We start from the raw sequence: 26,474 nt of genomic DNA, 5'->3' as shown, positions 1-26,474 counted from the left end.
ATTTTTCTTAACTGGAATCTGCTTGTCTATCATTTAAAGTACTGTTCCCTATCAGTGTAAATGGAGATACCTTCTGATTTCAAATTGACTTTGGCTGGCTCCACAATAAAAGAAGGCAAAGTTTAAAAACAACAACAACAACATAAAGATGCATGTATAGAAAAAGAAAGCAAGATCGCCATCCAATTATTTTGGAGCTTCTACATTGTACATTGATGTCAATTAGCAACCTTAGTTTCTGCATACAAAATTGTCAGATTTGTCACCATTATGTTGGCCACTGAGTCCCAGAGCAATTACATGAAATACACTGTGAAATGAGTCTGAATCTTTTATAGTTTATTTAGGTGGTTCAGAAGGACTTACATCCAGATAGTATGAATTTGATTTGATCCTGTAAAATAGGAGTTTCCCAATATTTGTTTCTCCAGGCCTGTCAAAATGGGTAATCCATTTTATAGAATTTGATGTTGTTTTTCCATTTGTATCCTGGAGCTAATGTTCATGTTCCATTTAAATTCTGATTGGTTGGCTGTATGGTAATAAGGATGCTTTCACAAATACTATCTAGATGGACTGAATGTGCCATGGCTGTATTTAAACAGCTGTGTAGCTGATTTCAATGAAGTTAATTTTAAACTATTGCAAATTAAACTACAGAATAGCCATTTCAGTAATCTTTCTGCTGTAAAGTTTAGTGACTAAAATATGCCAATTTTACTTCCTTTCATTTTGAATGAACAAGAAATTGTAAAAACAATGGAAATCCAGAATAGACCTTTATCTGGTGAAATTAAGGCAGTATTTCTCAACCTTGGTAATTTTAACAAGTGTGGACTTCCAGCTCCCAAGAATTCCCCAGCCAGCATATTCAAGTTGGCAAAGTTCAAAAGAGTGAGTTGGGGCAACATGGGAAAAATGTAAACACTTTCTATAGTTAGGAATGAAGCAGCATAGAGCTCACTATCATCTTATATTCAACAGAGAATGGGGAGAACAGATAAAAAAAGGACAGGCATTCTACAGACAGAGTGGATGGAGCTGCAACAGAATACCTTATTCCACCAGACTTGAAATTTGGGGCTTAGATATCTTAGAGCTATGTCGCCTTCGATCTAATATAAATGTACTTCATAAAATCATCTACCACAATGTCCTACCTGGCAATTAATACTTCAGCTTCAACCGCAACAATGCACAAGTACACAATGGATTCAAACTCAATGTAAACTGCTCGAAACTCAACTGCAGAAAATATGACTTCAGCAGCAGAGTGGTCAATGCATGGAATGCACTACTTGATTCTGTGGTTTCATCCCCAGAAATTTTAACCTTAGACTGTGTACAGTCAACCTCACCCCATTTCTAAGAGGTCTGTAAGGGTCATACATAAGCGCAGCATTGTGCCTACCATCTCTGTCTTACAGTCATATTGTCCAAATTTACCTGTACCTACTTTGCTTTTGTTTATGTTTATACCAATATCTGTTATCTTGTACATGTTTTAAGAAAGAAAGAAAGAAAGAAAGAAAGAAAAAGAATAATTTAGGAATAATCAAGTTGTAACTTGCAAGGAGATGCATCACTTGCAAGGAGATGCATCACAATGATCTTTTAACATACTATCTCCTTGTCCATATTTTTTGAAAGCAGAAGTAACCATCCAAGGCACAAATAGGCCACTGTGTGATTTTCTTCCTTGTAATGTCACATTTCTATATATGAAATGCCTTCATAGTGGTGAGCATCACTTTCCCCAATTCCTGATGTATAAGGCAGCATTAGAATCAAACCCAATGTGATGATTCCATTTCACACCATGTGCTAAATAAATATGAAGTGGCGGCAGATTTGGTAAGATACTGTATTAATAGACACAACATTTTGAAAAAAAGAAAAGGGGATCAGCCATTTTCAGTATTTATTTTAATTATAGCTCTTTTCTCTAAGTTCCATTTCTCACTGGTGAAATTCCAAATGCACGATTATAAAAATTTAAATATCTTTGGCAGTAAAGATTATTTTTAAGTAGCATTTGAAATGCATTTAGATTATGCAGCAACGTTACTTAACATTGGGGGGGGGGGAGAGTCACAGTTTCCTTTCAACAAAAGGCCTTATGCCTTTGAACATGACAAGTTTGCGTAGTGTCATCTCTTGCTTCTATATTTGCAGAAGTAGCAAGATTCTAGGGAAAGCTCCATGTGCTGTCTATGAGAATCAGCATGGCAAAGGTTTTTACACCAGTATTATGGAAATAGCCCTCTGAAGACAAGGCAGCACAAGCTACCAGCTGGGGAGAAAGATATTTACTTTTGGAAATTAGAATGAAACATAATGGCTGAACTAAAAAAAAAATCACCTTGTAAAACATTTTTTTTTCCTGACTATAGGAAGTGGTATTAAATAGCATCTGTGTTTTGCTTATTGGTATTCCTTTGTGAGATTAATATATTTATTTTATTTTATTTTATTTATTTATTTATTTATTTTTTTATTTATTTATTTATTTATTTATTTATTTTGTCCAATACATAATACACATTGAAGAGAAAGATATGTAATAATATAAGTATAGAAGAAAAGATATAAAAGTATAGGTGAACATTTTTGAAAGGAAGAAAAGATAAATGAGATAAGGAGAGACAATTGGACAGGGTACGGAAGGCACACTGGTGCACTTATGCACGCCCCTTACTGACCTCTAAGGAACCTGAAGAGGTCAATCATGGATAGTCTAAGGGAAAAATGGGGTTAGGGGTTGACACTACTGAGTCAGATAATGAGTTCCACACTTCGACAACTCGGTTGCTGAAGTCATATTTTTTACAGTCAAGTTTGGAGCGGTTAATATTAAGTTTGAATCTGTTGCGTGCTCTTGTGTTGTTGCGATTGAAACTGAAATAGTCATTGACAGGTAGAACGTTGCAGCATATGATCTTGTGGGCAATACTTATATCTCTGGTAAGGATAATTAAGTGTGTGTGTGTTTCTGTGTGTGCATATTTAAATACACATATCCATATCCCAACTATGTTTTTTAGTCAAATCCAAAACCAAACCTTTCTCTTTTTCCTCATTTCTGCGGCAATCGTAGGCAGAAAAGAAGAGGGATTTGTGTACAGCCATGGCTGTGCTATTCTATTCACGCAGATCATAGTTGAAATGCATAAAAAATGCATACATTCTATTTCCTTCTGGCATCCAAAGATTATGCATAACATCTCATTTCAGGATTATGATTGCACATCTTGGTCTTTTTATTAGGCATGACTATAAAAAGTTACACCATACTCTCTGATACTTACACTCTTCTCAGCAGCAGTACTGAAAGCCTCTGAAGAAGCAAAAAAAAGTTTATGTAAATTATGGGTTTAAATCAAGTAACACTGTCCAATCTAGTCTTCTCGCAGTGAAGGTGGATGCTAAAGGTTCAGAATGTGTGAAAGCTTGCTTCATTTTTAAAAAGAAAATGAAGCCTTCGCCCTCCCTTCTCAGTCATGCTTTGCATTTGCTGAAATCTGCACTTGAATGTAATCACTGAAGAGGGAGAGGGAGAGAGGGAGTAATTGCAGCAAAATTAACCTCTGACTTCCCCCCAACATTAGCCCAGATAAAACTACTCATCAGCAGCTTACCTTGATGCAGTGCAAACTCTTTTCCATTCTGCTTATTTACATTATTTGTAATTTCTCTGCACCAGAGTCTTTGTATTTCTTTTACCTGCTGCATGCATATCAATGCATTATATTTTAAGTTACAAGGGTGAGTCTGTACTAAATATAATACTATAAATATTATTATAGCTATTGATATAGCTAATATCACATATCTAGAATCCATGACCTGGGAATTGATTTGAGGATTGGATAAAGTGGCAAAAGGGGAACTGCTAGGTGTAGTGGTGAACATGCTGGCTTAGAAACTAAGAGAGTGCCTTCTAATCTCACTATAGGCATGAAATCCAGCTCCTTGATTTTGGGCCAGTCACTCTCTCACCTCAGCCAAATTCAGCAGGTTGTTGTTGTGTGGAAAAATAGGAAATGGGGATATTCAATATCTTCACTAGCTTGAGTTGACCAAAAACATAGTTTTTGAAAAGTTAGCATCATTACCAAGTTAGTATCATCACCAAGTTAGCATCATCACCATCGAGTCCTGAGAGAGGGGTATACAAATCAAATCAAATAAATAAATAAATAAATAAATAAATAAATTCTTCATTGAATTGCCAATATATGAAAATATGGAATACATGGATTTGGGGAAAATACAGGAAAACCCATGAGACTTATGGTAATTTCTGAGTAATGTGTTTAGAATTGCACTACTTTTTTTTTACTTTCTGTAGATTGTGCTAGATACAGTTATCAGGGGTGTCAAACTCGATTTCATTGAGGGTCACATCAGGGTTGTGTTTGATGTTGGGGGGCTGGGTGGGTGTGTCCAGGGTGGGCATGGCCAACCCCAACATGTGTTCGGGGTACCTGGAGCTAGGTGCAGTGATGGTGAACCTTCAGAGCCTTTCAAGAAGCCTGTGGAGAGTGAAAATGGCTTCCCCTCCCCCCTGGAGGCCCTCCGGAGGCCAGAAATGGCCCATTTCCCAATGTTGCTTTCCATACACTCCTTACACGAGTGTTGCTGAACCACCTGATTATCAAGGCACAGTGCGGTTTCCGCAAAAAATGTGGCACTGTGGACACGATCTTCACAGCCTGACAGGTCCAAGAGAAGTATCAAGAGCAGAATAGTGAATTGTACACTACCTTCTGGATTTCACTAAGGCTTTTGCCAGTCATGAAGGTATGTGGTGCATCATGTCAAAATTTGGGTGCCCTGATAATTTCATCCTAATGATTCGTTGGTTTCACGATGGTATGATGGCCTCTGTACTGGATGATGGAGAAGCTTCAGAGGCCTTTCCTGTTATAAATGGTGTCAAGTAAAGTTGCATGTTGGCACCGAACTTGTTCAGCATAATGTTTTCAGCCATGCTGTAGCCAAATTCCCTTCCAGAACTTGGGAATTTAGCTTGAGCCTTGGGATTTAGCCTGAGATACAGTACCAATGGGAAACTGTTCAATCTGCAAAGACTCCAGGCTGTCACCATGATAAAGCAAACTGTGCTATGTGACCTCCTCTTTGTTGATGACTGTGCCCTGAATGCTGGATCAGAGCAAGAAATGCAAGCCAGTGTAGACAAATTTGCAGCAGCATGCAACAATTTTGATCTCCTTAACAACATAAAGAAGACCGAAGTGATGCATCAACCAGCTTCGAAAGCCAAATACCAAGAGCCCACCATCACAGTGAAGGGACAAAAGTTGCAAGCAGTGGACAAATTTACATACATTGGCAGCACCCTCTCCTGTGCAGTGACAATTGACATTGAGCACTCCGCAAACCCAGAGTTGCAAATGAATGCTGCGACAATAGTGTCCACACATGTCTGCCCAACATGTGGCAGAACATTTTGTGCCCCTATATGCCTTACCAATCCACCTGTGAAAGCATCGTGGACAGCCCACAACCTGTTATATGTCGAGGTCCTCTTTGAACATGATGGACAAACATTGGTCAGTCAGGATATGTGCTGGAAGAGTTACTGAATCTTACTAGTCACGTTGTAATAGAAACAAATTAATTTATTATTATGAGAGATGCTGACCCTTTCTGTAGAATCACATTTCTATCAATCACAGTTGAAAAGCTAGAAAAAAGAATTTGGCCTCCACCTGCCAATCCAAACTGTAAGTGTCCTATGCAACATAATTATACAAATCTCTGGTGCTGATTCAGATCCTGAGTTGTTCCAGAAATTAATAAACAAGTTCATAACTCATCCTCTTCAATGTGTGCATCTTTAAACAAGCAAAATGATTACTTCAAGATGGCATGATTCTTTCTAGCACTAGAAATACACACTGCCTTGGGTTTTTTTGTTCTTTTTAAAGTGAAAACCGTTGGCCAATCAAAAGAAAGGCTGTCCATCAACCAAAGTGTCTTCTTTTAACCAGTTATTTTGCCTTTGCTAATGTTCTATGCAGCATCAAGATAAGTGGGGAAGGGGAGAGGCGATAACAGACTGCAAGTATATGAATGGAGTTTAGAGCCATAAAACAGATGTCCAAGTGCCGCCTTTATGTTAGCAGGCAGGATTCCCTTGGGTACTATTTGTTGGGGGTCTAGGGAAAGGGAGGGTTTTGCCTTCTCTTTCTGCCAAAGATCCTCATGTGCAATTGGTGGACCACTGTGTGACACAGAATGCTGGACTAGATGGGCTTTGGCCCAATTCAGCATGACTCTTCTTATGTTCTTAGGTAGCCCTCGACTTACGACTGCAATTGAACTCAAAATTTATGTTGCTCTGTGAGACATTCGTTAAGGGAGTGTTGTCCCATTTTATGACCTTTCATGCCATAGCTGTTAAAGTGAATCATTACAGTTGTTTAAATTAGTAAGATTGTTAAAGGAATCCACTGCCACTATCATAAATAAGAGTCAGTTGACAGGTGTCTGCATTTTGATGAATACAAGTCGGTGATACATGTGCAAAATAATCACTTTTTTCCCAGTGTCGCTACAACTCCAAACAGTCACTAAATGAACTATTGTAAGTCAAGCACAAGCTGTATCCTTCAGGAACAATGTTTATGAATCCCCTTAACAAGATTCAAGCGTGATTGGAAATCTAAGTGCTCCATAGAAATTCCACCAGGGAGGCAAAGGTCTAGCAACCATTCTTCCTCTAGTTGTTTAGGCCAGTGATGTTCTGAGATGCCAGTGCAAAGCTGATCTGTGGTTAACTTAAATTGCCTTTGTCTCTTTCTTTTTAGCTGACATTATCTCTACAGTAGAATTCAACCACACGGGAGAATTACTAGCGACAGGGGACAAGGGGGGTCGTGTTGTAATATTTCAACGTGAGCAGGAGGTAAGTGCTGGTGAATGCAAAAATGCCCATTTTTACCCTTTTAAAAGAAATTTCCTGCTGTTTCCTAATCTTTGTGTGTCACTCTTTAACCGGCTTCTATCGCAGCACACAGAAAATTGCAAAAAATGAAATGAAAAAGAACCCCATTAAGATCAATCGGGCAGCTTCTTTCTAAACAAAAAACAAAAAACAAAACCCAACCTTACAAATGTTGATTTTTCTTGAATCCCTTTGCATCCTGGAACAATAATTGCCAGCAGAGGATTTCATTCTGCAGCTGAAATGTCATAAATGGAAGCAGAGCTTTAGTTGTAATGCTTTTGAAGTCTGCTTTGTTTTAAATTAGCAGTATTCCTACCCTTCCCAAACTACTATAACATAAAGAAACAAACACATACCAAGCTTTGTTATAGTTTATGTTGATGGGATCTGCTGTTCTCCTGAACTATGCTCTGTATCATTTAAGTTTACTACTGTATTTCTATTAGTCTGTTATTTATTTCAGATTTTAACATATATGTTGTATCTATTCCAACATATAAGAAAAAAACTAAATATACAAATAAAATAAAGCAGAGTTTAAGGAGCCTTTCCATATGCGTAAATATTATACACTGCTCAAAAAAATAAAGGGAACATTTAAACAACACGATATAACTCCAAGTAAATCAAACCTCTGTGAAATCAAACTGTCCACTTTGGAAGCAACACTGATTGACAATCAATTTCACTTGCAGTTGTGCACATTCAGTGCACATTCAGTGTCACTTTTGTACAGAACAAAGAATTCAATGAGAATATTTCATTCATTCAGATCTAATGATCCCTTTATTTTTTTGAGCAGTATATATAGTGGTTAAGGTGGTAGACTAGAATTTCACAGGACACTGGGTTTTAGTTCTATCTTAGACACTGCTTTGCAGATACAAACCTGCTTTGTGGTTTGGGTGTAGTCAGATAATACCATTCAGAGGTGCTTCAGTACCATATTAGTTCTTTGAAAATAAAGTCAGACATACTACTGTATTTCTATTAATCTGTTATTTATTTCAGCTTTTAACATATACAAAGTGCAAAGTAAGAAAGAACAGTTTCTGAGTGTTTAGTGACATTATCTCCAATTCCCTTCCATTTATTTTCCAATGCTAACCTAAATATAGAAAGAATTTTCAACTATCTGTTTCAGTCTTTTCATCTTATATTTTATGTATTTTTCTAGAAACCATATTTCATATATTTAAGTTTACCTTGCTCTGTGAATTCGTTTAATGCATTAGATTTGCGGTAGGTTTGTATATTAGAACTGTGCCCTTTCTATTGGAGAGAATTTTGTGCACAAGTCAAGCTGGATTTGTTCTTTGAATTGAGTGATTGTTCCTTCATGCCAATTTGTCTCTTTAAGTTGAATGATAGGGATTGATGCATTCTTGAATCAAAATGAAACAAAGATGCTCTTCCTGCTTCCTGTCACCAATGAACATAGAAAGTGACACCGGAGGAGAAGGCATTGTGCAAGAAATAGCTCTGCTTTGGTACCTAAACTGCAATGTGTCACCGTAATCAGACATTTTCCTCTTAACAATCTTCAGAGAACAAAAGAATCAATTGAAAATTTGCTAGTTCTGGCACGTCTAGGAATCCCTTTATGTTTCTTTCCCACTCCTGCAGAGCAAAAATCAGCCCCATCGCAGGGGAGAATATAATGTTTACAGCACATTCCAGAGCCATGAACCTGAGTTCGATTACCTGAAGAGCTTAGAGATAGAGGAGAAGATCAATAAAATACGATGGCTCCCACAGCAAAATGCAGCTTATTTCCTTCTCTCCACCAATGGTATGTTATAACAACAGGTCATTTTCTAATGTTACCTTGTGATATGTACTCATTTCATAGGTCAATTTGAAGACAAAGAATCTTGTTTTTTTAAATTAAATAATCTTTATTAAGTTTCTACATATAAAAACAATCTAAACAAACAAAACATACAAAAAAAGTGAAAGAAAGTAGACAAATTAGCTTATAAACCTATAGAACATATAGAGTGTTCAGTTTCAGTGGTGTTCGATATATGCACATAGATAGTTATTTTCTTATCATCAATTAATACTTTATTTCACTACATACATATATTTATTTTTTATATAAAAGACATAATTTGTCAACCATATTGTTGACTATCACTATCAGATGATCTAATAAGAATCTTTATTTTATTTATTTATTTATTATTTGGATTTGTATGCCGCCCCTCTCCGAAAACTCGGGGCGGCTCACAACAAGTGAAAAGACAATCCAATACATTAATCCAATTAATTAAAATATTATAAATTTAAGAAAAACCCCTATACTAACATACACACACACACAAGCATACCATATATAAATTCAACGTGCACAGGGGAAGATGTTTAGTTTCCCCATGCCTGACGGCAAAGGTGGGTTTTGAGGAGTTTACGGAAGGCAGGAAGAGTAGGGGCAGTCCTGATCTCCGGGGGGAGTTGGTTCCAGAGAGCCGGTGCCGCCACAGAGAAGGCTCTCCCCCTGGGGCCCGCCAACCGGCATTGTTTAGTTGACGGGACCCGGAGGAGGCCCACTCTGTGGGACCTAATCGGTCGCTGGGATTCGTGCGGCAGAAGGCGGTCTCGGAGATATTCTGGTCCAGTGCCATGAAGGGCTTTAAAGGTCATAACCAACACTTTGAATTGTGACCGGAAACTGATCGGCAGCCAATGCAGGCTGCGGAGTGATGGTGAAACATGGGCATACCTGGGTAAGCCCATGACTGCTCTCGCAGCTGCATTCTGCACGATCTGAAGTTTCCGAACACTTTTCAAAGGTAGCCCCATGTAGAGAGCATTACAGTAGTCGAACCTCGAGGTGATGAGGGCATGAGTGACTGTGAGCAATGAGTCCCGGTCCAGGTAGGGCCGCAACTGGTGCACCAGGCGAACCTGGGCAAACGCCCCCCTCGCCACAGCTGAGAGATGTTGTTCTAATGTGAGCTGTGGATCGAGGAGGACGCCCAAGTTGCGGACCCTCTCTGAGGGGGTCAATAATTCCCCCCCCCAGGGTAATGGACGGACAGATGGAGTTGTCCTTGGGAGGCAGAACCCACAGCCACCCCGTCTTATCCGGGTTGAGCTTGAGTCTGTTGACACCCATCCAGGCCCCAACAGCCTCCAGGCACCGGCACATCACTTCCACCGCTTCGCTGACTGGGCATGGGGTGGAGATGTAAAGCTGGGTGTCATCCGCATATTGATGATACCTCACCCCATGTCCTTGGATGATCTCGCCCAGCGGTTTCATGTAGATGTTAAATAGCAGGGGGGAGAGGACCGACCCCTGAGGCACCCCACAAGGGAGAGACCTAGGAGCCGACCTCTGTCCCCCCACTAACACCGACTGCGACCGGCCAGAGAGGTAGGAGGAGAACCACTGAAGAACAGTGCCTCCCACTCCCAACCCCTCCAGCCGGCGCAGAAGGATACCATGGTCGATGGTATCGAAAGCCGCTGAGAGGTCAAGGAGCACCAGGACAGAGGACAAACCACTGTCCCGGGCCCGCCAGAGATCATCCATCAACGCGACCAAAGCAGTTTCCGTGCTGTAACCGGGCCTGAAACCCGACTGCCGGGGACCTAGATAATCGGCTTCTTCCAAGGACCGCTGGAGCTGGAGTGCCACCACCTTCTCAACAACCTTCCCCATAAAGGGAAGGTTGGAGACTGGACGGTAGTTATTAAGCACAGCTGGGTCCAGGGAGGGCTTCTTGAGGAGGGGGCGCACAAGCGCTTCTTTATAGAGTGATGGAAAAACTCCCCTCCCCAAGGAAGCGTTGGTAATCTCCTGGGCCCAGCTCCGTGTCACCTCCCTGCTGGCCGAAACCAACCAGGAGGGACACGGATCCAGTGAACAGGTGGCGGAACTCACAGCTCCAATGGCCTTGTCCACTTCATCAGGTGTCACCAGATCAAACTCTTCCCAGACAGGTGGACAAGTACGTGCCCCAGTCACCTCGACTGACTCGTTGTCAGTCGACTCTGTTTTACAATTGGAGTCGAGGTCGGCCCGAATCCGAGCGACTTTATCAGCGAAAAACGTGTTAAAGTCCTCGGCACTACTCTGCAAGGGCTCCCCAACTCCCCCCTGATTAAGAAGGGAGCGGGTCACCCTAAACAGAGCGGCCGGGCGTGATTCCACTGATGCAATCAAAGCGGCATGGTACGCGCATCTTGCCGCCTTGAGCCCCACTTTGTAAGTCTTAATAAAAGCTCTTACAAGTGTTCGATCAGATTCAGACCTACTCTTCCTCCATCGCTTCTCTAGACGTCTCTTCTGGCGTTTCAACTCCCGGAGCTCCTCATTGAACCATGGAGCTCTACGGGGTCTAGCGCTACGGAGAGGTCGCAAAGGCGCAATCCGGTCAAGAGCCCCTGCTGCAGCCTCATTCCAGGCTTTCGCAAGAGACTCTGCCGAACTGTGGACAAGTGCCTCTGGAATAACCCCAAGCGCCGTCTGAAAGCCCTCTGGGTCCATCAGGCGTCTGGGGCGGAACATCTTAATTGGTTCCGCCTCCCTGCGGGGAAGGATTGGAGCCAGGAAGTCAAGCCGTAGTAGAAAATGGTCTGACCATGACAAAGGCACTGCTTCTAAGCCCCTTAGTCTCAGACCATTACTCAATTGCTCGGAAAGGAATACCATGTCGGGTGCGTGCCCCCCCTCATGAGTCGGACCCCGTACTACTTGAGTCAGGTCTTGTTAATTTTAATGGTTACTATGGAACTCTGCATTGACTACTGCACATCTAATAAAAGTATTATATAGTGGGCCTGATTCAGAATAGAAATCACTGTAAGACAGGATGAATAATATGGGTGTGGTTTTTATAGGGTAAAATTGAAAACTACACATGGGTTTGCCAATGACCTGGTGAAAAAAATTCTTCGACAGGAGAAAAATGCTGATCAGTTAGGTCCTAAATATGAATCTTTCCAACCCCTCTATTCTCAGACTTCTCGTGGTCAATTTATTGTAATAAATTGTGATTAGAGACAACTTGTCTTTGATCATTCTAATGTAAGATAAGCACTCGCAGGCTCTAATTTTGTCGGCTTTAAAATTATATCAGATTCAATATATCTAATGCAGTGACTGAAAACTTAGAAGGGTTTTTTTAAATCTCTTGACTGCTGGAAAGACCATGGCAGAATTATCTCCTGTTTTGTGTGTTTATGTATTTGTGTGAGTCTGTTTCAGTTTTCATTTCCTAAGCATAAATGTAGATTATGTTCATATAACTGTCACTAAGTCCAGTGTTGTTATCAGAATGGATGGAGCTTTAAGATGAATGTGACTTAATTACTACAGAGGAAAGGGGTCTAATTATCTTTCATCGTCAACTTACTTTGTGTTGGCGAATTTACCCTATTGATCATTGTAATAAAATTCTGAGTGTTATTAAACTCATTTGAAGGAAAGACTCACTAAAACACTATGAAGATTAATTATATAGCCTAATGTTCTTTTAATTGAGTTTTTAAATAGTTTTTTTATTCACAGGAGGTTTTTTTATTCATAGCTTTTTTTTTATTCATAGGAGAATTAGTTTGCAGTTTTAGAAAGTGTTTTCATATGCTAGGAGGACCTCCAGATAGCTCAGATGTCACTGCTTTCTGTTATCCCTAAATGTTCTTTAATATTCCTTTCCAAAAACACACTGTGAAAATCGAACTTTTATAAGGATGAGTTAATGCAACAAAATCTATGGGAGTCAACTGCAGTCCTTAAGTGAAAAATGGGGATGGGAGAAATGAAGATGAATATGATTGCCTTTAAAACTTGTGGGAACAATGACAAACTGCTGATAGAGTACCCACCAGGAGGGGGAAATGAAAACACCATTATTCAGAATAAAAGCCACATGTTCCTGCGGCTCTTTTCCTACAGGATTTCGTGGTACACAATAAACAGAATGACAGTAAAATGATGAAGCCAATGGAAATATTCAGCTGCCAGGCAAGCAGGCGATTCTGGAATTTAACATGGATTCACTGTCAATGATAAAATAGAATAGAACAGAATTCTTTATTGGCCAAGTGTGATTGGACACATAAGGAATTTGTCTTTGGTGTATATGCTCTCAGTGTACATAAAATATCAGTTTTCATTCCTATCATTGAGCTTGAAACTGACTTTTGAGTAAATTACCAACATGATTGGGCTCCTTTTTCATGCATATATTGCTGTACTCAAAGCTTGGCTAGACCAATTACATCTCTTGTAACTCAAAATTGCTTTTATGGAGCATTGTGTGTCCTGGCTTTCACTCTAAATTGTTTCCTCCTCTTAGATCAAAGTAGAATTAATTTAGCTCGACATATCCAAAATGCAGTGTTGAATTTTAACACCCAGTTTGTAACCAGAACTCTTGTTCACATAGACCTACATTAATAATCTATAACTTCAAAACTTGATTTGAAATATTCAGAAATGAGATAGAAGGAGAAAGGACGTCATGAACTTTTAATCAAATGTCAAGTATAACTGGGGAGCTTCAGAAGGACTTTGGAAGGCCGCAGATGTAGTCATCAAGGAATATATACAGCTTAGTGGCTACATTTTCCCTTTTCTGCATCTGTATGTTTAGTATTTATTTTCTGTTTTAAACAGTAGGTGATGATGAGACAATCTGTAAATGGGACATGAATGCCACAGAACCTGAAGAACATACACTACCTTAGTTTGGAGTCCCTTATTGTTCCTTTTTGTTTTAACCAAGCTAAATTATAGTGCAATTTGCAATTATAGTCACCACTCTGTTAAATCCTAACTCTAGAACTTTTTTAATACATAAAAAATATAATTCCTAGTGTATACAGTGTTCCCTCACTTTTCGCGGGGGATGTGTTCCGAGACCGCCCGCGAAAGTTGAATTTCCGCGAAGTAGAGATGCGGAAGTAAATACACTATTTTTGGCTATGAACAGTATCACAAGCCTTCCCTTAACACTTTAAACCCCTAAATTGCAATTTTCCATTCCCTTAGCAACCATTCAGATTATTACTCATCATGTTTATTTATTAAAGTTTATTTAAAAAATATTTATTAAAGGCAGACGAAAGTTTGGTGATGACATATGACGTCATCGGGTGGGAAAAACCGTGGTATAGGGAAAAAACCCGCAAAGTATTTTTTAATTAATATTTTTGAAAAACCGTGGTATAGACTTTCCGCGAAGTTCGAACCCGCGAAAATCGAGGGAACACTGTATATCCTTGAAATTTCCTACTATTTGTGTCTACTGTTGTAAAAACTCATCCTTTCTCTGAGCAAGAAGACTGCTGAAGCGACTTGGAGAGGTCTTGGGCTTCAGCCTCTTAAGACAGGGTTCCTCAACACCTGGTCCGTGGAACGTTACTGGTTCGTAGCATGCCAGCAATAGCGAAGCTTGATCTCCAAGTTGCAGGCAGCACACGAAACCACATCCTCTTTAGTCCACAGAAAACCTCTCTCCGTGGAACTGGTTCCTGTTGCCCAACAGGTTGGGGGTGGGGGGTCACTGTCTTAAGAGATAGTTTAACTAATATGATGCAGTAGATCAGTGTTTCTCAAGCTTGGTAACTTTTTAAGATACGTGGGCTTCAATTCCCAGAATTTCCTCCAGAGTATTCTTGCTCAGAATTCTGGGGATTGGAGTTCATATATCTTAAAGTCGCCAATTTTGAAAAACACCACAGTTGAGAAAGGTTCAGTTATACATTTCGCATTTTTCCTGTAGTCATCGATTCTCTTAAGACTCTTCAGCTGCCTTCTCTCATATAGCAGATGGTCACAGTGATAAAATAACTAAGAAGATCACTGCTTACGAACTGTGCAAGTGATCAGTAACAAGAAATCCTGTTACAGAATGCATAATAATTCAGTAACTCAATGAAGCGTTCTGATTTTCTTCCAGATAAAACTGTGAAACTATGGAAAGTCAGTGAACGAGATAAAAGACCAGAGGGCTATAATCTCAAAGATGAAGATGGACGCCTCCGAGACCCCTCCACAATTACCACACTACGGGTATAGCAAATAAGGCTTTCTTACTGTCTTCCTGCTGAAAAAGAGAATTGTAATGCTTTACTTTTGGTTGTATGGATCAGTAATATCTAGTTTTATCCTGCCGCAATGTTTTAGGTGCTAAGAATTTCTTCTATTTGGATGTAGCAATTGATGTGATTTGACACTGATGTCACTCCATCATTCCTGCCTGAATCAGAGTTAAGGTGGTTTTAGTTGTGCAATAACTGCCTAGTGGGAGCACTGGGTACTTTACCTTGGGAAAACTTCTGTTTTGAAAGGCAGCATTTTATATCCTTAAAAGAAGACATAAAAACACTCACACAGGATTTGATGTACTTATTTTAACTCACACAGAAAGATCCGGCTTGGCTACACATAATAAAAGAATCTGTGTAAGTGGGATCAGTTTCTAGCTCTTTAAGATGAAAAGTGTGTAATTTATTGCTAGGGTAAACATTTTGTTTGCTTTAGTCCCTGAATGCTCAAGAGATTTGAATGAATGACCTGTTTTAGATGACAGCAACTGATCCATAGATGTCCTTGGGGGAGGGCAAGCAACTGTCGTCATTTTTGTCAGGACATCATCACACAAATGTCATCAGGACACATCTGACATCATTTCCATAGCTCTCAGGCTTCAAATAGAGGTCTTGTTGAAGAAAGGCGACTAAAGCCATTGAGCAGCATTTTATATCTTACTAGTAAAAACATAGAGCATGATAGGTAAAAGTTACGGTGAATAGGTAAATTACCATGATAGGTAAAATTTAAAGGTAAAAGCATAGAACATTTCTTTGCTGATTCAATGTTACAATGCCATTGTAACATTGAATGTTCACTAAATGAACTATGGCTGCATAGCTAGAGGTATAACAAGCAGGAAGAGAGAGATTGTGATCCCCTTATATAGAGCGCTGGTGAGAACACATTTGGAATACTGTGTTCAGTTCTGGAGACCTCACCTACAAAAAGATATTGACAAAATTGAACAGGTCTAAAGACGAGCTACAAGAATGGTGGAAGGTCTTACGCATAAAACGTATCAGGAAAGACTTAATTAACTCAATCTGTATAGTCTGGAGGACAGAAGGAAAAGGGGGGACATGATCGAAACATTTAAATATGTTAAAGGGTTAAATAAGGTTCAGGAGGGAAGTGTTTTTAATAGGAAAGTGAACACAAGAACAAGGGGACACAATCTGAAGTTAGTTGGGGGAAAGATCAAAAGCAACGTGAGAAAATATTATTTCACTGAAAGTGTAGTAGATCCTTGGGACAAACTTCCAGCAGACGTGGTTGGTAAATCCACAGTAACTGAATTTAAACATGCCTGGGATAAACATATATCCATTGTAAGATAAAATACAGGAAATAGTATAAGGGCAGACTAGATGGACCATGAGGTCTTTTTCTGCCGTCAGTCTTCTATGTTTCTATGGCAGTTCAAGGATTACCTGTACAAGCAAATTTTCTTTGCTTGCAAAAAGCTGCCCTAAATACCATTAGATTAGAAATACTTGCAAGCTGGAGTTTACAAAGAAGGCTGGGTGCCAGAGCCCCTTGAGAAATTAAAATAGTTAAAATGCAATGATAATTATCAGCAGCCAACTCTTACCCATAAAGGGAAACCCTTTAGCAGCGAGGTCATTTAAGCTCTCCAGAAAGAGCACACCCAGCAGAAGCAATCCTTAGATTCATTTGAGCCATTTAAAGATATCAGCTGGTCTCACGCATCCTAAGGAAATCATTCAGATTTAAGGAAAGATCACATGCCCTCCAGAAAGATATTCAAAAAAACCAGTGCCAAGCTTGCATCCTGCCTCTTGGAAGTACACCCCAAAACGACAGTGCCAAGAACCATTAAAGCAGTGAAAGAAGACCCCCTCCCTCCCTAGAGAGAAAAAACACTTGAGATAAGCCTAACTAGAATGAAGCAAAGGAGAAAACACAGTAGCTGTTGCTTGTTAAAACAATTACCAGGATAAATAGACACAGGAACTAGCCAGAATTCTAGTTGCTTCTTTTCACGAACAGAGATTAACATTTTTTCTTTCCAAACAAAGCCGAATAGCAAAAATTTTCCCATCAATAATTAAAGAATTAAACATTGGCAAGTGCAGAATTAAACTTCAGCAAAAAACAAGTTTTAGGCCAAAAGTCAGAAAGTGTATGTAATTTGAATGTCAATCTTTCTAGCTAGCTAAGAAGCCTTGCTGAATGTCACTCATCTTGGTTCCTTGTCATTAAAAGCTTCTTTCTGGAATCTCTGTGCTGGAAAAACTCCAATAGGGAAGTATTTCCTCCCAGCAGCAATGTAAAAAGTTTAAAACAACCCTTCCTCTTTAAGAAAGTCAAGCAAGGAAGAAGAAAAACTCCAGAGACAGTAAGTCTAGACGTATTGCCAAGAATGTTATAAGGGTTAATGAAGAGGCAATTTCTGTAAGCAGGGCAATAAAGATTAGGCTATAGAAACCAGAATGTTATACTGTAATTCCTTACAGCAGTGATGGCGAACCTATGGCACAGGTGACTCCAGGGGAATTTTTGCCCTCCCCAGGCTCCAGGGAAGCCTCTGGAGCCTGGGGAGAGTGAAAAATGGGCCTACTGGGCCCACCAGAAGTTGGGAAACAGCTTGCTTCTGGCCTCCAGAGGACTTGGGGGGGGGAAGGGGAGGCAATTTTCACCCTCACCAAACATTTAATTATGAGTGTGAACACTCGTGCAGATGAAATAGTTTGTGCGCACATGCTTTTGGCACCTGAAGAAAAAAAGGTTCGCCATCACTGCCTTACAGGATTAACCCTGTAAACTGGAAAAAAACAAAAGGCGATTTCTTCTAACAACCAGTTCTCTGAACTGCTTAGAAAGTTAACAACCGGTTCTAGCGAGCCTGTCCCAGCTCTGCATGACATTTTCAGCTGTTACATTGTTTTTCTTTTAAAAGGATTAAGAAAAATGTATAGTTAGACCTTGATGCTTACTTACTAGGTTTCTGAAGCTTCAACAGTAGTTTCATCCTTAAATTCAACAAGCACAAGCTTTTTCATTTTTGTTCAGAATATTGAAATACATATTAACTTTTCTCTTTCCTTCCAGCTGTAGAAAATGGTTGTCTTAATATTAACATTCATCTATTCTACAGCAATATGGTTCTTCAGTATTAATTCTGAACAGTTCTAAACATTGTGACTGTAATTACTTTCACTCAAATTTACAACTTCTGGTTTTATTAGTACCAGGCCAGCAAGACCATTTAGTAACCTCAGACAGCTAATTAATTCTAACTAAGAAACAAATGTCTTCCATATTGCATTGTCTCTTCTTGTTCAAGACTGAGGAATAGCTTTCATTTTTCTATACAGTATGTTTATTGTCCTTTTGGGTGCATCATATAGAAGCCTGTGGTTTCATTGAGTGTGCCTTTTAAAATAATTTCTCAAAGCTCTTCTGTTGGTTAAATTGGTTTATGTCAGTAGAATGGGCTACTCTTATCTTAATATATTTTTCTTATATGCTACCAAATAGATTTTACGTAGTGTTTCCTTCTTTGGTGTCTTAGCATATTAGACAAGGATTGAGTATTAAAAGACAGCTTTTGTTTTTTCAGGAGCCAAGCAGAAATTTTCCAAATATCAAAAGTTGTAGTGGTGCTACAGTAGTGAAAAGTGAAACTGATTGTTGGGAGCTCCAGAAGGATCTCTCGAAATTGAGTGAGTGGGCAACAAAGTGGCAAATGCATTTTAACCTAAACAAGTGCAAAGTTATGCACATTGGGGCAAAGAACCCCAATTATACCTACCAGCTGATGGGGACCAACTTTCTGAGACAACCCAAGAAAGGGATCTTGGGGTTTTGGTGGACCCAGTGTGCAACAGCAGTAAAAAAAACAAACTCCATGCTTGGCATGATTAGGAAGGGAATTGAAAATAAGTCGGTAAGTGTTGTATTGCCTCTGTACAAATCAATGGTGAGACCACACTTGGAATACTGTGTATATTTCTGGTCACCACACCTCAAGAAGTATATAATGGAACTGGAAAAGGTGCAAAAAAGAGCAACAAGAATGATCAAGGGAATGGACCATCTCCCTTATAAAACCAGGTTGCAACGCCTTGGTCTCTTTAGCCTTGAAAGATGGTGTTTAAGGGGTGACTTGATCGAAGTGTATAAAATCATGCATGGAATAGGAAAGGTGGATAGAGAAAAAAAATTTCTCTATCACACAATACTAGGACAAGAGGGCACTTCCTAAAGCTCATAGGTAAGAAAGTGAGGACAAATCAAGGGAAATATTTCTTCATCCAGAAGGTCATTGGTTTATGGAATTCACTTCCAGAAGAGGTCATGACAGCTGTCAACCTTGATAGCTTCAAGGCAGGATTAGACAGATTTATGGATGCCAAGTGTATCGGTGGTTATTGAAACGGATGTCCATGTGTCGCCTCTATGTTGGTTGAGGCAGGCAGGATTCCCTTGAGTACCATTTGTTGGGGGTCAAGGAAAAGGGAGGGTTTTGCCTTATCTTTCTGCTCAAGATCCCCATGGACAATTGGTGGGCCACTGTGTGACACAGAATGCTGGACTCAATGGGCTTTGACCTGATTCAGCATGGCTCTTCTTATGTTCTTATACTGTAGTGAGACCTCATAATGAAATATTCCATTAATGGTTTAAACCAGTGTTTCCCAACCTTGACAACTTTAAGATAGGTGGACTTCAGTTCCCAGAATGCCCAGCACTATTAAAATATTAATAGCTGATACTCTTGCTTATCATTAATTCCTTATTTGATTTCTTGCCCCCAGGTGGTATAATCTATAATCAAAATACGGATATATAATGTTATGTTATTGTATTATGTAGACAGTCTCCATTCTAAGAAAATGTTAGGAGAAATGATTACACAGTCCAGACATAGAAGCAAACATGAGAAAGTAAGTTAAAATAATCCACCTTGATTTTGTTTATTGTATAAGAGGCAGCAAAAAGGACATTCCAGCAGGCTTTTTAGAACAGAATAGAATAGAATAGAATAGGAAGGTCTTCTAGAATTGGAGGTGTTCTAGTCCAACCCCCTGTTTAGGCAGGAAATCCTAAGACAAATGGTTATCCAACATCTTCTTAAAAACTTCCACTGTTGGCGCAGTCACAGTCTCTGGAGGCAAGCTGTTCCACTGATTAATTGTTATCACTGTCAGGAAATTTCTCCTTAGTTCTGAGTTGCTTCTCTCCTTGATTAATTTCCACCAGAAAGGAATGATGATAGGATGCAGCCTCATGCATTTGCCTTCTGATAGATCAATGTTTTGTGACTTGCCAAACCCATCCTTGCAGCAGTTTTTTGTAATATGCTCTCATAATGCCAAAAGTGACACCCGCAGCCACAAAAGATGTAATGAACTCTCAACTTTATATTTTTTAAAAATGCACTCCAAGGTGTTTCTAGGCCAAAAGAAATAGGATGCAGCCATAAGGGCACAACTGAAAATCCACTCCTTCTTTTAACGTGCATTGCACTTAAGTTCACACCATAATCATTCTGATAAATTTTGGAATGATAAACCAGGAAGCTGTGTCTGACCAAGTTGATCTGGACCAGGATAACATTTCATGCAACTGATAAATTTTATGCAACTGACTAATAGAACTACCCACCTAATAGTTTAGGGCTTTAGTAATCCTAGTAATGCTGATAAACATACCCCATCATAATCTAAGTGACATTTACTGTTTGCACTTTTGTCTCCCAGTGCAAATTACTCCCCCACAAAAAGTTGCTGTAATTTTTTTACATTTGTAACAGGAAATCTTCAGGGAATACATCACCCCTACATTAAAGCACTTTCAAGAAGTAATGTATTTTCTAAATGTCAAATTTGATTGTGCTTATTATGTAGCGCAGGTACTGGCATCATGTAAGAGCTCTGGTTGTCTTTAAGTTTGCAGTTCCCCATTCTGAGACTTACTAAAAGCAATAAAAAGTGAAGCTTGTTTTATTACTTTGCTACTGCCTTTTTATCTTGAACCGATAATGTTATAAGAAATCTTCTTCCTCAGAGATCAAAAACAAAATACCTTGCTTTTTGCAATAACCTCTTGCCTGTTTCTGATGATAATTCCCATCCATTTTCAAATCTGTGCTTTTCCCTAAAGACTCCCATGAAAATAAAGATTTTGGTATTTAGGATGAATTTAGAGTGAAATTAGGTTGAGTAGATTTTTTATATCAAAAAGCAAGCCTATGTTCCATAATTTCAGTAATTTAGAAACACCTCCAATGTGACATATTTATTTGAATAACTTAATGAAAAGAGATCCATATTTGCTTAGTTTACACGAAAAGAGTAAAGTGCATATTGCTGTGCTTATTAAGGAACCATCGTGTGAACCAGTTTTATGAACCATAAAACAGACAGTGAAAATGCTGCTCCTTGTTCAGAAACAGTAAAACAATATTCTGAGAAATAAATCACTATAATAAAAACATTTGTGTTGTATTTTATATGAAATTTGGGTGTAAGGAAATACTTAATAAACTCAATCTGTATAGTCTGGAGGACAGAAGGAAAAGGGGGGACGTGATCGAAACATTTAAATATATTAAAGGGTTAAATAAGTTCCAGGAGGGAAGTGTTTTTAATAGAAAAGTGAACACAAGAACAAGGGGACACAACCTGAAGTTAGTTGGGGGAAAGATCAAAAGCAACATGAGAAAATATTATTTTACTGAAAGAGTAGTAGATCCTTGGAACAAACTTCCAGCAGACGTGGTAGATAAATCCACAGTAACTGAATTTAAACATGCCTGGGATAAACATATATCCATCCTAAGATAAAATACAGAAAATAGTATAAGGGCAGACTAGATGGACCATGAGGTCTTTTTCTGCCGTCAGACTTCTATGTTTCTATGTGTAATCAATTTTGGAAGCTTATAATCCTGTCATCTTAAAAGGGAGGGAAAGGAAATTATATTTTAAAAATTCTGCTGGGATAAGGATTTTCTGTTCACAATAAGGGGTTTTAATCTAAATTTCCTTCTCACTGTTTATAGCTGGAAGAAAAAAAATGTAAGGCTAGGTTGTCTAAGTAACAAATTAATTTTAAAGGCTCTTGGAAGAACAGAAGCATTTTAGAAGGACACTATGTCCTGGACTCCGAGTGTACAGTTTCCAAGCTGTGTTGCCTGTCAAAGCGTCGATAGCAAAACATTTATATTTGTTGAAAATGGACCTGCACTCCAGGCTGAAAAACCATATTTTCTTATAGTCAGGATTCTTCTTATTTACTGGGCATAAATCCCATTGACCTCAGAGAAAGGATGCATGAGAGTTTGCTGCAAGGAAAGGGACAGTGTACACATTTACGAATGATGAATGGCTGTGAAAAGATAAGTAGCAAAGCATACAATAATATTTGTCTTGCAAAAACTAAAATTTGTTTCATGCACGATCTCCAATGTATTATTCTGCTTAACTTAAAAGTGCAGAAAAATAGGGAGTTTTCAGTGTGTGTGTGGGATGTCTTCCTTATTGTCTGGCATCTATGCACATTTTCTACATAGGAGTATAGGCATTGCTATAATTCCTTGCTAACCCAAAGGGGGAAGGACTGATGAGCACTGCAAAAAACATACATTTGTAAGATTTCTAAATCATTTTCAAACCATGCTCCTTCTTTTGTTTTCTTACAATCTAGCTTCTTCTAATGAGTTTTCATAAATCTGACAATTGAAGGGCAGCAGGCTTACCTGCTGTCTGTCATGGGCACCGCCGTGACCACGTGGGAGCGATCTCACGTGAATGTGTGAGATTACTCCCTAATGCCTCGCAGCATTCTGCACAGGCATGTGAATCACCTATTGTGCGGGGCGGCTCACACCGAAGATAAATGCTGCCCCAACAGAACTGCGATGTCACTACTTTCAGGATTGTCAGTGAAGTATCCGCCTGTCTTCTCTTTACTTTTCGGTGTGATAAGAGTCGCGTCAGGGGCCGAGTAGGAATTTTTTGCGATAAGTCACCCTAATGGCAGCCGTTTTTTTGCCTACTCTACACCGAAATTGGGGCAAGGGGTATTTTTACTTAGCATTTTCGCTTATTTGCTTTTCATTGAATTAATTCCCTTTGTTCACTGGAGAGGCAGGTAGGGCAGAAATGGGTGCTAGCAGCAGCTCCCTGTTCTCCTTTAGGGCGCCTCGCCAGAAACTCCACACATGTCAGGCCTGAGTGATGGAGGGGGTTGCCCTTGGGACTCACCTATGCCAGGGCCTCTGAACTGGGAATTGGTATGGCGGTGAACAAGGGAAGGCCAACGGTACCTTCCCTTGTTCAACAAAAAGCTTCGCCTATAGCTGCTTAGAAATGTTATGATAGGGATTCCACCCATTTTTAGGTTTACCTCTGCAGGTCTAATGCAATTTAAATAACAATAAAGTGACCCAATTTTAAACCCAGTCTGGTTTCCATGAGTTATTAGGTTTCTGCCACAATTTGCCTATTGCTTTGCAACCTTTTAGCTATAAGAATAGCAGCTGGGCCCCACTAAATTATCCATTGGACCTTTTCTCACTATTCAATCCAAGTGCTTTCCACCCATCTTTTAGCTGCCTGAAAACCGCATGGGCGTGAAATTGCTGATCCTTGCCCTGCTTCTATTGCCTGTCTTTCAAGTTGAAGCAGTCAGCTGACTTCCCTCTAACATAATTGGTGGCAAAACAAAATAGATTTATATACATCCCAAGGCTGCCCTGGAAAAGAATCCGAAGAAGGGACAAAATACTACCTTTAAGTCAGATGATGAGTTTAATCTGTTTCATTCATGATCTGAGAATGAGTGAGAGGCAACATCATGAGAACAAAGCAGAAAAAAGATGCCTCCAGGGTGCCTTTATCCCATAGGGAGAGATCTTGTTTGGTTTGGCAAAGCACTGAGGGTGAGGTAACTCAGCTGTCTCTTCATACAGGTAGGAAAATTGGTTTGTACAAAACAAGGTCAGTCAATGTGGACAACTATCCCCCCTCCCCCTAAAAAAAAAACCAGAAGAAAAGAACTGCTTTTCTTGGGAGTACAGGTAGTTCTCGACTTACAACAGTTCATTTAATGACCATCTGAAGTTACAACATCACTAAAAAAGTGATATGACCATTTTCCCACGCTTACAACCGTTGCAGCATTCTCATGCCACATCATCAAAATCAGACCCTTGGCAACTTGACTCACATTTATAAGGGTTGCAGGGCCTGGGGATCTGACAAGCAAGGTCAATGGGTAAACCACACTCACTTACCAATAATTGCGTTCACTTGCAACTATTCACTTAACCAGTGTGGCAAGAAGGGTCGTAAAATGGGACAAACTCACTTAATGTCCTCACTTAGCAACATACATTTGGGGCTCAATTGTGGCCGTACGTTGAAGATTACCTGTAGTTGAAGTATTTGGTTGTCTGAAATAAGACTCATTAGCAATAAGAGTCATTGGGGACAACTTCAGATAGTTTTGTCTCTGGAATTAGTGTTTTACCATCAATGTGCAAAACATATCCCAGCGCTGTGAAGCTTGCTATCTATATTAGATAGAGAGGATCGGAAGAGAAACTAAAGGAGATAAAAAACAAAGAGACGCTTTAGGTAGATAGGTTCTTCAAGGCAGGATTAGGCATTCCAATGGAGCAGCCGAGTCAAGTGTCATCAGAATATTGAGACATCTGGCACCATATTCATAATGACCATCCCCCTCATTTGATTTGAATTAGCATTAGGAACAGAATAGTGACACATGACAACCCGTCACATAGCTCTCAAAACCCTTGGAAAATTTGGTGTTGATTTGTTTGTTTGTTCATTTGATTTCTAGGCGCCCTTCTCCTGAGACTCAGGACCTACAAGTAGAAGTAGAATCACTATAACTCCCCAAATTTCAGTCCAGTCTAGAATAACATCTGGTGCAGGAGCAGAGCAAGTTCCTACCAGTACGGTTTACGCTATTGCACCGGGAGCAAAGGTTGAGTGCGCACAGCTCTGTGTCTCCAGCATGCACACACACACACATCTGAGCGAGATTTTGCTTCTGTGCATGTGCAGAAGATTTGTGCAAGATTTTGATGAATTTTTGCTTCGGCACAGGCGTGGAAGCAAAAAAATTGCAGAAATCTCTCATGTGCATGTTTGCTTGATAGATTTTGTTTACTGCACATGCACAGGAGCAAAATCTTGCTTGGATGTGTGCGTACACACTGGAGATGTAAAACTGCATGTGCAGCGCATTGGGGGTAGCAGGAGCAGCAAACCCCACCTGATCTGGTGGTATAAAAAGCTTCTATAAACTATGCTGGGTTAACAGTCTTTTAAAGTTAGGAGTCAAATTCCCATTAGGGGAAGGGACCAGGACCACATTTCCAAGTACAGTGGTACCTCATCTTACGAACGCCTCTTCTAACGAACTTTTCAAGATACGAACCCGGTGTTTAAGATTTTTTTGCCTCTTCTTCCGAACTATTTTCACCTTACGAACCCAAGCAGCTGCTGCTGGGATGAAGGGGTTTCTTTTTTTCCCCTTTTTTGAAGAAAGAAAAGGGAGGGGCTGCTTGGAGTAGGAAAGATTTTGCAGAGAACAACGTGCTTGCAAAGACACTTAAAGGGTGTCTTTTTAAGAAAGAAAAGGGAGGAGGGAGGGGCAGCTTGGGGGAGGAAAGATTTTGCAGAGAACAACGTGCTTGCAAAGGCACTGAAAGGGTGTCTTTTTAAGAAAGAAAAGGGAGGAGGGTGGGGCAGCTTGGGGGAGGAAAATTTTTGCAGAGAACAAGGTGCTTGCAAAGGCACTGAAACTGTGTCTTTTGAAGAAAGAAAAGGGAGGGGCGCCCCCTTGCCTTTCTTCCTTCCCACTCACCCTTTAGCCTAGCCTTGCTTCTTCCACCCGCCCCCTTTAGCTGCTCCTCCCTGCCCTCTGTTCGCCTCCCTTCTAAAGTTTGGGATTTTCCTGAAGGATTTGCACGCATTATTTGCTTTTACATTGATTCCTATGGGAAACATTGTTTCATCTTACGAACTTTTCACCTTACGAACCTCCTCCTGGAACCAATTAAGTTCGTATGATGAGGTACCACTGTATATGAGGGCTGTTGTTCAAAATACCTGCAGGGTTTTTTAGGTTTCTTACTGCTGCAAAAAATAGGTGATTCAAGACACTTTATGAAAGAAATAGATTGATGCATGCTCACTCATCCAAACATTGTGCTTCCCCGCTCTTGACTTTTATTGATATTTTTAAATGCAATTTTCATTATTCCTTTGTCGAGCAACTACTGCATAAAACCTTTTCTATTATGGGCGTTTGATTTAATATAACCGGAGTCTTGGAACAACCCAATGTCTGTGGTTTTATCTATTCTGAAGAACGTTGCAAGAAATAATTAGCACAAACAATATCTAGGATTCAAATCGCTTTCAAGGGGAAATGTTTTGACTT

The 26,474-nt window shown here is 39.7% G+C and overlaps 1 protein-coding gene across 5 annotated transcripts in view; it reads left to right on the top strand.

Moving 5' to 3' along the window:
* The window catches only part of PPP2R2B (protein phosphatase 2 regulatory subunit Bbeta), a 272,333-nt gene that overhangs the window by 182,465 nt on the left and 63,394 nt on the right, over positions 1–26,474 (top strand). For all 5 annotated transcript variants that reach the window (XM_070739381.1, XM_070739384.1, XM_070739385.1 and 2 more), the window contains 3 exons: positions 6,837–6,934; positions 8,603–8,768; positions 14,893–15,005. In XM_070739381.1, the coding sequence (XP_070595482.1) occupies positions 6,837–6,934; positions 8,603–8,768; positions 14,893–15,005 (377 nt within the window). The remainder of the gene's footprint in view (positions 1–6,836; positions 6,935–8,602; positions 8,769–14,892; positions 15,006–26,474) is intronic.

The sequence above is a fragment of the Erythrolamprus reginae genome, chromosome 2 (genome assembly GCF_031021105.1).
Source record: "Erythrolamprus reginae isolate rEryReg1 chromosome 2, rEryReg1.hap1, whole genome shotgun sequence".
NCBI classification, from domain to species: domain Eukaryota; kingdom Metazoa; phylum Chordata; class Lepidosauria; order Squamata; family Dipsadidae; genus Erythrolamprus; species Erythrolamprus reginae.
Note: the sequence above shows the minus strand (reverse complement) of the source record. Positions and strands in the feature narration are given on the sequence as shown.